At 42.3% G+C, this 13,045-nt stretch overlaps 1 protein-coding gene across 2 annotated transcripts in view; it reads left to right on the top strand.

Moving 5' to 3' along the window:
- The window catches only part of SNAP25 (synaptosome associated protein 25), a 61,716-nt gene that overhangs the window by 25,051 nt on the left and 23,620 nt on the right, over positions 1-13,045 (top strand). For both annotated transcript variants that reach the window (XM_021540275.3, XM_021540276.3), the window contains exons 2-3: positions 7,750-7,884; positions 8,525-8,566. In XM_021540275.3, the coding sequence (XP_021395950.1) occupies positions 7,813-7,884; positions 8,525-8,566 (114 nt within the window). In that variant the 5' untranslated portion in view covers positions 7,750-7,812. The remainder of the gene's footprint in view (positions 1-7,749; positions 7,885-8,524; positions 8,567-13,045) is intronic.

Consider the following 13,045-nt stretch of genomic DNA (forward strand, 5'->3'; position numbering starts at 1 on the left):
CCAGCTATGTCAATGGCAAGCGAGGTTGCAGGATATTTTGGAGCAGGTATCTCCTGGAAGAACAGGGAAGCATTAAGCCCTTTCAGCAAAGCCCATACCCTGATTTAAAATACCCTGTGAAATGCCAGCCACCCTTTCCCAGAGAAGACTAATTCAAATGGAACTGGCATAACCAAGAGCTGTTAGGATGACAAACAGTCTGCCTACCACGAAAGGACTAACAGATCTCATCTTTCACATCATAAGACATGCTTGGAAAGGTTACAAGTCCTGTTTCTGTACCTCAGAGAGAGAAAAGGAGAGACCAGGGAAGAATAGAAAATATTTAAGCCACAGGACAACACCGGCACAGGAACAAGCTGCTGTTTCCTAGCTGGGAATCAATTTGTGCCAGAAGTAAAATGTTTTTCAGGTATTGGAGAAGTGAGAGTGTAGACTCGGAACTAGTGGGAGCACAATAAGCTTAGTGATTAATAGGATAAATTTTGTTAAATTATAAATGATGCTACATGAGACAGGGAGCTGCAATAACAGGCTGCTGTCAATTTGATTCACAGCAGCCTGTTCTGTCCAGGTCTGTGCTCTGTGCTGCCAGTAGATGTGGTCAACTCCACCTAAGAAGGTTTCTTTCTTCACCCTGCATCTCTCTGCCTGGTTGCTCTCCCAGATGAACAGAATATTTTTGCCTTGGATCTTGGATGTTTTTCTGTTTCTGTGGGAAAGCAAAGAAAAAAGACAAGAAAAAAAAAAAAGGAAAAATGTGTGGGTACATAGGTGCAAAAATGACTGCAAGGAGATAACACATTGAGAGGTTTGTTTTCTTTTAGCAGTAAAGTAAAATGGATAGAAAGTCAAGTTTTCATTACTCTGAAGTGACATTGTTACAAAATGGCTGGTCTCTTGTATGGTGCTTGTATTTTGTTTGGTGTGGAAGCCTGGGGAAGCAGCGGGCGTGTGTTGGAGGAGCCTCGTGGAGCAGCCGTGTTGTCTGCCAGCTGACAGGACAGTACTGACCTGCCTTGGATTGGGGTGGGCTGGCAGAGGTGCAATGTGACAATATGGCAGCACACTCACCAGCACTTATCCCAAAGCCCCAGGTGTCCTGGAGCACAGGCAAGGTGCTGGTCTGTGCCCTGGAACACCTGCAGTTTAAGTAGGACAAAACAAGGGCAAGATAGGAAGGAAGAGAAGGATTTTATCTGTGCTGTGGAGATTCAGGGAGACAGATTGAGTAGTTAAACATGGAGAAGCAGTCCCATCAGAGGGTATCCAGGACACCTGCATGGTGCTGAGGGATAGAGCCAGCAGCAGGAACCCAACACCTGCAGCACCTCACACAGTTCCAGAGATCTGTCTTCAGGCAAGGCAAGCAAGCCCTGAGAGTAAAATGAGTTGCCTAAGGTGATGCAGGAAGGCAGGAAGACAGGAACAAACTATTGCCTGCCTCTCCTGAATTCAGATTTGCAAGATCTCGGTGCCTGTCTTGTCCAAAGTCACTGCCTGGCAAGCCCTCACCAGTATTACCCTCACCAGGCATTACTCTTTACTGAATATCAAGCAAGAATTTGGACTGAAATTGGTTATTATCACTATACTCTGTCAGCCTCGTCTGTTGAAGTGGGCCCAAAGGCTTGAAGCAAAATGCTGTGGGACTGCAGCAGGAGAGAGATGAGGTATCTGTGCCCTGGGTTAGGGCTGACAGACCCTCCAGAAACACTGCTCTAGCTTTATGGCTTAATCCCTACCACAAATGTTTAAAAGGTGTTTTTTTGGAAATGAGAACTTTGCTGAAAATCTTGTGGATAAATTAGATCCATGCAATAGGATGTGGTGGAAAATTGAACAACAGACTTTCCTCAAAACTTTATTTAAAATCTATTTTAAAAATAAATCTAAATTAAAATTCTGAGTAATTTTTCATTGTTACATTTTATTCCACAATGTAAAATGTTTAAATAGGATTTTTTGTTATAAAATTATTTAATTTCCTCTCCAAGTGCTTTCAGCTCAGTTAAAATACAGTAAGAGCAAAACCAGGGCATGTTTAGTTATAGACAGTATTAATTGTGGTAAGCTCTTTGTCAAAGAAGATGGAGATGACAGAAGTCAGAGAAGTTGGAGCTTGTAAGGGCCATTACTGAGAGCCCACAATCTACAAAAACTACATTCCCAACTCCCTTCAATTTCTCACCAGCTGTTGCCTGTCACACCGACTGTGGGCAGCACACATGTGACTTCCCTGGCTTTCTGTGGGGATCTGCCTTCCAACACTCCATCCTGAACACAACTTCAGGGGGAGCCTGCTGGTGTCAGTAACACACACGTGTAATGGTTTCTAAGCATCCCCTTGCAGCAGGTTCACACTTCTCATGTCATTTAATTCGCTGCTGGTGTTACCAGGCAGTTCCTGGTCGAGACTGGGCTTTGGGGTTAATGCCAGAGCACTTCCTATAACGCAGCTGCCAGAAGCACCTGTAGGGAAGGCTTGTGAAGGTGGTGAAAGACATGGTCAATGTGCTGGACATGTGAGCTGTAGCAGCTCCCCACTGGGCAGTGGTAGCTGTTGAAGAAGGTCCAGAAGGATAAAGGATGTGTCCTGTGACAGGAGGATCCTACACAGCCCCAGAGCTGCCTTGTGCCTGACCCCAGAGAGGCTGAACAGCCCTTGGAAAGCTTCACCCATGGGAAGCCAAATGAGGGGCAACACTGGGGAGCAAAGATGACACTCTTCGTCTGTAGCTGCACTTCATCTTCCTCTTTGACAGTGTTTCTTCTTCTACCAACAGCCAGACAACAGCAGCAACCCAAATTCCACCTTTAAATGGCCCAGCATCCATCCTAAGAGACTTGATTCAAAGTCTCTCCCCAGGTTTTCTGTGGTTCTATGAACACCACACCACCATGGTAATGTTTTCAGTCATACAGGAAAGAGGCACAAGGAGTGGGATTGACCAACTCTGACTTTTTTAGTAAAATACACCAGTGCAGTCATCTTCTGGTTACAAATATCTATGGGAAGAGTAGATGTGCCCTTTAATAACAGGGAGAGTGCTTAAAAAAGGAACATTTTATTGCTGTGTTGCCTTCTTTCCAGTAAATTGCAACATTTTCATTTTCCTATATTTATTATATATTGAAGTGTTTATATCACTGTGAAGCAAATATTTGCTTTCAAAGGTCACTGTATCTCTCTTCCTCTGGGGACAGATGTAGGTCTCTCTGAGCTTTTAGTACCATTCCATACGAATATATAATGTTCTTGCTAAGGGATTCTTTACTGCATCTTGGCACTACTGAAATAGCAGATGCAGAATTCAAAGTGTAATAGGCAGTGCCTTTCCATTAGCCAGTCCCTCTTTGTATTTCCCTATAACATTCAGTCTGTGGTGCTTCTGTATGAGCACTGGCATAAGGGACGAGACTGTCTGCAGGGAATTTGATGTAAATGACCCAAGTGCCTGGAGTTGTACCTTACACTGTGTAGGAGACAGAGCACAGCCTGGAACATGTTGTACACAGTATGTTGTAGCAGTGTTTGAGCTTTTTTCTCCTTTTTAAAAAGCATTGTGGATGTTTGTTTGTGAACCCAGATGATTTCCTTTTCTAAAATGGAAAAACCAAAGTCCATGTGAAATTTTGAGGCTGAATTTGCATAGGCAATTACCACAAGTATAAACACAAATTGAATTAATGTAGGGTCTGTAAATTCTGTAGCAATCTTTTTTTTTTTTCCATTAAATTTTTTGATTGAAAGAGCTTAACATATTACATCCCTACTTTGGTCTTTCTTCTGATTTGTCATCTCTGCAGGGACTGTAGATATAGTAAAATGCAGTTTAAATTAGAAGTACAGAGTACACTTCGGAGAGCTTATTCCAGTTATATTAGAGATTCCTAAGGCAATTGTAGGGTTTTGATATTTGGTTCAAATTAACTTGAATGAGTACAGAATGCAAAATATCAACTAGTAACAAAAATATAAATTCTGCAAGGAATTTATTACCCTAAGTCCTCAATACTATCTTAGGCCTATTTCTGTCTACTTAAACAAGTGCAGGTTTCAGTGGGCCTGAACCAGACCTTATACTTTTGAAAGTCTGTCTAGTATCAGTAAGAGAAGATTCATCATGGTTTAACTTTCCTTGACCATTCCTGAAGTTGTTAACTTTCAATGTTCTAAAACATCAAGAGTTTTAAATCAAAGCTTTTTATAGATGTTCCTAAGAAACACCAGAGAGGGAGAACTGTTACTTTGTACTTCAGAGCAATAATTCCCTTTAATACATAATTCTTTTCTCTACAGGATTTTTATTGATAACAAGGTTTGTTGTTGGAAATTCATGACACTGGAATGGCATTTCAGCCTAAGCAGTACTTTTAGTATTTCCACACTCACAGCTAGAGATAGGAAAACCCTATCCCTAATATGTTCTATTCCACATTATAAATTGCAAAATCCGAAAAAAATTTTAAACTCATTCCCTGCCATCTACAAAATATATGTAGTTTATCACACTGTGTGCAAATCAGTAACCTTTATTGATTCTTGGGCACAGTCTTCTATTAAAGTTGAATCAGCATAGCTGCGGGGCACTTCTGTTTATGACTAAAACTTGATGTAAAATGACTTGACTGGAAGAATGCTTTTTGCTATTTCTCAATCCATGCTAAGTGCTTTACAAATACCAAACAATCTCAATAAACCTGTCAAGTTTGATCACTTGCTGCACAATATCTCTCCGGTTACAAGCTCTGACACTGTTTTTAGCTTGATGCAAAATAAGGCACGTCTGTCACTAAGATGCCAACTGATGGTTCTAACAAACCAAGAAGGGTAACTAAAAAAAAAAACAACCCACAAGAGCATGGAGAGACAGGACAAGGGACAATGGCTTCAAAGTGAGAGGTAGTAGGTTTAGATTAAATGTTAGGAAGAAATTCTTGATTTTAAGGATGGTGAATCACCAGAACAGGTTGTCCAGAGAAGCTGTGGATGTCCCATCCCTGGCAGTGTTCAAGCTCTGGTTGGATGGAACTCTGAGCAACCTGGTCTAGTGAAAGGTGTCCCTGTCCATGGGAGGGGGTTGGAATGAGATGATCTTTAAGGAACCTTCCAACCTAAACCATTCCATGCTTCTCTGAAAGTTTCTTCATGTTGTTTCTTTATTTTTTTTTTTCACCCCATTACCACCACTAGCTCATGATTAAAAAAAAAAAATTGTAAGGGAAACATCAAAAGTCTGGCTGGAATTTACCTGAGAATGGAATTTTCTGTGAAGTTTTTTTAATCTGCAGAGACTGACCAACAGTCAATAAATAAGTTGCTGTTGTCAGTAGAAGCCCTCATGTCAGCGCCACTCACTTACAGGTCTGTAATTATTCAGCTCACACTGGATATGCTTAGAAAATGAACCAAATTCCCTGTTAGCATCCCACCCTCTCACTGATGCATCACCTCCCACTTTACAGCTAGTGAGATGATACCAACAGACACAGCGCAGAACCACTTTTCCCACCCCTCAACATCTATATGTATTTACCAATTAGATCAGTCCCAAAGCCCTAATCAAATTATCCTGATTTTGGCTCAAGCTCGGTGCTACTGCTCTGCCAGCACAAGTGTAGCAAGGGGTCCAGGCAGAGGAGAATATTTTAACCAGATGCTCGAAAACTTGGTCCACAGACTTAATCTTGTTATTCTGGTACAGAGGCTATGTCAGAAATATTTCAGCTTTGGGTTATGCCTCAATCTGGGAAAAAAACACAATTTGTGAAGCAGTGACCAGTGCTAGAGCCAGCCTGTGCCAAGTGAGACAGGAGTTTGGAGCATGGTTCTTTACCAAAATAACTTCTTTTTATCCCAGCACTCCATTTGCTGGCCAGGAGCAGTGTTTTCCTAGAGCTGTGTGCTACGAAGGGCACCACCAGCACAGCAGCAGGGTGGGAAGGTTGTGGTTGGCCTTGAGAGTATCCCCACACTTTTACATGCCCTTCTGGAAGAGACCAGTTCCCAGTTTATCTTTTCCTCCTAAATACCAAAGTGCACCATTTTTTTTGTAAAGCTCATTTCCTTCTGTTTGTGAGCATCGTTGAAGTGTCCAATACCAGCCTGAGTATTAGCCATGAAATTAAGCTCTGCCTTTGCATCAGCTGGGCTTGCAGATGAGTTGCCTAAGCTTGGTCCTTCATACTGCTGTGACCACACAGCTGGTGAGACCAGGTGGCCTCCTTCTCCAGCAGACATTTGGGCTCCTACATGTGATGGTGTGACCCATCACAAAATGCCAGCCTCCCTCTGACAAGGATGTGGTGATACGTACACTGATGAAAGTAGAATATTGTGCCAGTAGCTGCAGGGCTGACTCCTCGAGATGGATTTCTTCCTGCTGTAGCTTCAAAGAGTAAAAGCAACCACAAGTGAGGGCACAGCTAATGTGAAGGCATGAAGGTCACATATTCCCTCTCAGATAAGAAAAACAGCAGATCTGTTGCTGAAGCTGCAGAGGAAATGCAAGGAGCTGTCTGCTTTCCCTACACATTTCTAAGCAAGCAGGGTGTGATCCAGGAAGTATCTCTGCCACCCAGCTGTACCTGCTCAGCCCATACTCCTGATATCCTGATGGAGAGCACCATCAAAGAGAGGAAAGGTCTAATCTCCAATACATAGCAACTTCTATTTTAACAGAGTTGTTACTGCTAAAATTTTAGAGCCAAGCTCTGCCCTGACTTATCTTGTTTCATAAAGGCTGCACATATTGCAAAGACAGGACAGAAAACAGCCCCCGGGATCCTGCCTTCTTTAGAGCAGCTCTGCTGAAAGGGGCTGCTTTTGTCCTTTTTCTGTAATTGAGCATGATGGCATCTGCTTTATGGCTGTTTACTTGCAGTCCCCCACAACTTCCCCACCTCCTCTGCACCTGCAATTAGGTTTTCCTGCAATGAGCAAATCTAACATTTAGTGAGCAGTAATTTGCCATGCTTGAATCAAGCAAAGAAATAAGCCGGTGTTGTTGTTATAAAGACCTGACAGATGGTAGGAGGGCCCGCCTTTCTTAATCAAGGCATGCTCAATAATCAGAGCTAGCTTGAATTTGTAGCAAAAAAGAAACCCTACCAAATCGAGGATTAATGGGCTGCATCCTGACCTCTGGTTAGGACCAGCTCCAGGTTTTACTTCTGTATCAAGAAGGATAACAAAGATCAGAATCTGACCTACTTTGTGGAGAAGTTGTAAATACCAGTTAGGTCCTACTGTCACAAAATTAAGGATTCTCCCATGTAGATTTCTCCCAGTTTAGCTGTAAATATTATTTCATAGTCTGAGCTATAGTATGTTGGAAAAGTCATTAGCCAATAAAAATCTGCGAAGTTTCGTAGTCTTTAATTTAATTACAAATGTGTTAGCTGAGCATCCAGCCCTCCAAGCAATGCAGCTGAAACACAGGACATGAGGGGCATAGGCTTGACCTTGACCTTCTTCACATTAAGCCTTTCAATGCTAGAGAAGAATGAATGAGTTTCAAGATTGTTTCTGGCAGCAGATAGCATCTCCTAAGTGTCCAGCTTCTGTATGAATTGCATTTGAAAGGTCAAGAAAAAAGGAAGGATTTGCTTTCTGCTATGTAGGAATTACTATCCCAAATGAGACTTTGGGTGAGGACAAGGACGTAATAAAAGCACTTTTGTGGGACTGACATTTAAGCACTACTCCTAACCGCAATGTTTCTCTTCCTTTTTGCTGTCTTCCAGGCTCACAAAGCAGCTGAGTGCAAATCCTGATCCGCAGCGTTCCCAAACACCCCCACAGCTAAAATGGCGGAAGACGCAGATATGCGCAATGAGTTGGAAGAAATGCAGCGGCGCGCCGACCAGCTCGCTGATGAAGTGAGACCAGTAGCTAAACTGGGAACTTGGGCTGGGCTTGGTGTGAAACACACAGCCAGAAATAGGAGCTGATCTCCTAAAGGATTTCTAGAACTCTTTTCCATCAGCTTTACACTGAAAACAGAATTGGAAATGAAATGAGCTGGGGTAAAATTTAATGTTGTGTTCAGTGTTCAGTCCAGATTAGGGAATTTATTGATTGTGAATTTGGTTTAGGTATTAGATTGTGCATCAATTTGACTGGCCTCAGAGCAAAAGGCAGCAATTTAATATTTTCTGAGGATTCCTTCGATTTGTCAAACCTATTAAATGTTAGAAGTCACCAATTAGGTTTCTGAGGAGTCATAGCTGAAAACCACAGGCTTTATTTTTAAAGTGGAACAACCATGGTTCCAAGCAGCACTGCCGCAGCGTGTGAGCAAGGAGAGCACAAGCCTTGGAGACAGCAGCTGCCTCGAGATGTGCTGCATTAACCATCCATGGAGATGGAGATGGAGAGATCACCAGTGCCCTGCTGATAGCCTGATTTGGAGGGGAGGGAAAGTGTGCAGGAAAAACATCCTGTCAGCATGAGCCTGCACATTAGCTTTGGAAAGCGTAACTTGCCAAATCTCAGTGATTTTTCCTGTTTTCTTTTCAGTCCCTTGAGAGCACCCGTCGAATGCTGCAGCTTGTTGAAGAGGTAAGGACTTGCATTTCATTTGCATTTCCGCTGTAAGCAGAAGTGATGGGGAGCCTGCCACTGGAAGTGGATTTTTTAAAATTCACATTGCTAGGGCCTGGTCATGGCTTTATGTGCCACTGTCCCTGCTCATCCCTACCCCTCACCAGGGCTGTGCAAGACACTGTTCCCTGGTTGCCAAGGCACTGGTTTGGTCATACCTGAGGATGCATTGAGACACGATTCTGGAGATAAATGAAGGAATCAGCCTCTGAAGGTGACCTGGAGTCAGGGACAAGTGGCTCAGTTTGCTGCAGAGCTCTAGGAGCCTTGTGCCAGAACCACTCTCACATCCTTGACGTAACACTGCAAGAGGGGAAGGTGAGAAGGGCCCTTGATCCGTTTTCCCATTCTGCTTTAAATACTTCTTTCTCCATAAACACTTGCAGCTATTTATAGAATACTGGTCAACACAGCATTTAAATGCTATTTCTTTGTGTATCTCTGAAATATTTATCAGGATTTCAAGGCTCACAAGGTGTCCTAGATTGACCATTTTGGAGCTGGGAGTTCTCTGATTTTCCATGGTGCTAAGAAATGGGATCCTGGCTTGGTCCTCATAGCTATTACCTGCCCGGAGGGAAAAAAACAATTCAGTCTGGGAATATTTCACCCTCTCCACAATAAAGGGGTTTTAAAGTTGGGAAATCTCAACTCAGTTTAGTTTAGAGTGTTCAGCCATCAGGTGGTGGAAAACTTTGCTGATGCCTGACAGGACTTATTATTTTCAGACACCATGCAAGCCGTGGTGCTGGAGCTGGTGACATTTTTAATCAGGGTCATCAGCACTGACAGTCCCAGTACCCCTGACAACCAGAGGAGTCTCCAGCAGAGACAATAGGAAGAAAATTACATCAGTTCTCATGTTCAGGAACAAGCACAACCCCAGCCATAGGCTTTATGGCCTTGAAATCAATCACCACTGTGAAGATCAATGGAGTCCAGTGGAGACAAAATTAAATTTCCATGTACAGACAGACAGATGGGTCACTGAGCATAGTCAGCATCACTTCTCCTCCACAAACACTTTAGATCGGGGCCCCTTGCAGCCAAAACACTTCTTGTCTCACAAACAATCTGTCCCTTTTTGCTGCTCAGTTCCCTGGACACACCATTCCTAACCACCAGTTGATGTCATCTCTGTGCTGGATGTAGCTCCTGCTGAAATCTATTCAACAACAAGGAAGAGAGCCTCGTATGAGTACCCCCACAACACAAGGCAGGAGAGCTTGCTGCCCCAAAATGCCTGGGATCTAAATAGACAAGGCAGATGATGAGTGGGAAGGAGAGGCACAGGAAAGGGAAGTGATTTGCTCAGGGCCAAGCCATGAGTAAATATCAGCCCTGCCTCTCCTGAGCCTTATTTGTGCGGCCTATGCACTTCTTGAGTCTTCCTAACATATTGAACCAGCATATTGCGAATGCCACTGGAATTTCAGTACTAAATCACAGCAAATGGCAAAGTGGGAGGAGAACTGGGACTGCTGAATTTACCAATGAATTTATAGCACTCTTTGGAAGAGCTCCGCATCTCTGGACCTGGTCTTTATTCAGATGCCACAGTATCTTCCTGTCCAAATAGAGAAGCTGCTAAAATTAGCACTGAGTAGTCAAGGGAGTTCTTCTAAAATGAGCTGAATATTATTTTCACTAATGTGACTACAGGAGACCTTTAAAATTCTTCTGTGGCCTAAACAGCTGGTTGATTATTCCAATCCCTTTTCCTAGGTACTTAAAAATACAGCATTTAGGGAGTGAGAGATTTTATACAAAAAGACAAATGGTGAGAGTATTTGAAATTGAACTTGCACTGCTCTGATTTAATAAACCCCCAAAATCCAATTAGACTTCCTCACTTAGCAGAACCTGTCTAGTAGATAGAGATAGGAAATACTCAGGGAAAGAATGCTTTTTATGCTATTCTTTTGATACAGCAGATCTGTTCTTCCTCTCTTAGGAAAAGGATGCCTCCATGTTTAAGCATTATCACTGTGTATATTTGTTTGGATTGATACTGGGGAAATACAGCATAAACAGACTGTCTGGACTCCATCCTAGAGACAGAAGAGTGCTGTTCATCCAAGGAAGCCCTGTAGCCATGTAAGACCTAATTGCAGGTCATAGCCTGCGAATATGTCCCCAAAGGACATGCCCTACTTGCCCCAGAAGACTATTCAGAGTTTGGATACTAAGCCCTGATGCGTTCCCAGGGAACATGGGAAAGGAAAACCAAGGATGTTATTGCTTCTTGGTTTTATAAGCCAGCTTAGCAATAAACTGATTTTTCTCTGTCCTGGCACAACAAGGGAGGCAAGAAATGTTACAAAAGCAGCCATGGCTTTGCCCCAAGGCAGCTCTGTACTGGAATGGCAGATTCCAAAACTAAGTTTGCTCCATGGTGCCCATCATGCCCAGGCAGTGCAGTTAATCTGCACTGACCAGTGCTCTTTTGAGCCACTCAGTGCTATAAATACCTGTATTTTCTGATGATGCTGTGCAATGTTTGGGCCAAAACATAAAATAAAAATTAAGTGAGGCAGAACAAGTGAGACTAAATACAGTTTGTAGCTGACCTTCTTTTCATGTTCAAGCTTTTTACCTCTGAGACAACATTATGCAATGCAGAATATCACACATGGGGAGAAAAGGTAGTTTGCTCCCTTCTCCCAATGCCACCACCATGGCCTTTAAGGAAAAACAGTTGTGGTAGTAAAGAGAAAAAAGGATGTTTTGTAGCTATGAAGCAGCAAGGAAAAAATAACAAGATCAGTAATGGTAAAAGCTCAGAAGAAAGTACTTAGGAATGTACAGACAAAAGGGCTGTTTTGTACATTTAAATCCAGACAGGACTATCTTCTCTCGTGTAAAGTGAGAATGAAGTATTGAAGGTGAAATGCTGAGCTATAAATGTTTGATAACTGGTGCTGCCCTATGCAGGATACTGAACACACAGAATGCCAGTTTACCAGCTGTGAGTGTACACTGACATTTATTATCATAGCCAAATGCTCCTTAGTCTGAAAAAAATAAAAGTGCTCTATTAATTTAGAGTTTGGCCCAAACATTGTCAAAGCTGATTTGAAATTCAGTTTTGATATCATTAGACCTATTGGAAGTACTGAACTATTGGAACCATTCCCCTCAGAAAAGTGTTTTAACCATTATTACTCCATATCTGGCATGAGGGAATGTGAACTATAATTTTGGCCTCTCTTCCTCCAATGCAGGATTGGACCCCTTTGTGTGTGTTAGCCAGGGGTGTAGCAGATTCACGTGGGCTGAGAATGTGCTTTACCAGGCAGAGCAGCAGTGTGTAGCTCTTTAATCAGGGAGACATCAGAGCGTTAACAGGGTGACAGGGAACCTGGAGCAGGAGCTGAGCAAATTCATTGCTACGGATAACTAAAAAATGTTTATTTGACCACATTTTTGTCTTTAGGGTGTTGACAGTTCTCTTTAGTGTCTGTGGGAACTGCTAGCAATGTCAGCCTGTCCCGGTACATAATGTCTGCATTAATTTATTCAAACAAACTATAATTCTGGATTAAAGCAAAATTCTTCATTGAAGGGGAAGTTTGTGTGTTCTTCACATAACTGAGAGTGTATATGTGTTTTTCAGGATACCTCTTGAAATGCAGGGAAAGTGATTTCCAGATTTTGGATTCTCTATCTGATACATAATCTCCTTATAGTGTTAGGAAAATCTTCATTCAGGGTAAACCAAAATCTGAGTAGCTGCCTTTGGTAGGACAGGACCCAACACACTGTGTTCCTGGAGGGACTGATGAGCCCTTTGAGAAGTCATTCCAATTGTCTTCCCACTTTTATTTCCATCTTGGGAAATTAAGTTCTGTAACAGCAATAACAAGAAATGATACAGAAATACAATTCCCCTCCAAAGTGCTGGGCAAATTTTAGTGAGCATTTTGTAGCTGACTTGCTTTGAGCGAAACCCTCACAAAAAAACCCAAACAAACAAACAGACAAAAAACCCAAAGCAAAAGCAACCAAAAAGTTTTAAAAAGCTATTACAGAAGACTAAGGATAATGTCTATTAAAAGCTCCAAAAGGGTTCCCAGTAATGCTGTTAAACAGGCTTCTCTGAAGCACTGACAAACTGAAGTATCTATGAGTTGTATTAATTGTGGTGGTTTAAAATCATATTTAAAATCAATATTCTGCTTCTTTGATTAATAGCTTTGCCAGTGGCCAAATGGAGAACCTGGGCATATAAATGATGCAGAACCCAAACTAGTACTGCTTGTTCATTTGCTTTTATTCAAGCATTAGAGCCTGGATGAAAGACTGAAGGACATAAACTTTTCTGAAATGTATGGAGTCTATTTCACCTAATGTGATCCATTTTTAAGTTGGAAGTGTTGGCGTCCTGCCCTGAAGGGTCATCTCATGTGCAAAATTATTTTATATATTACATATTTT

The sequence above is a fragment of the Lonchura striata genome, chromosome 3 (genome assembly GCF_050655825.1).
Source record: "Lonchura striata isolate lonStrDom1 chromosome 3, ASM5065582v1, whole genome shotgun sequence".
Lineage (NCBI taxonomy): Eukaryota > Metazoa > Chordata > Aves > Passeriformes > Estrildidae > Lonchura > Lonchura striata.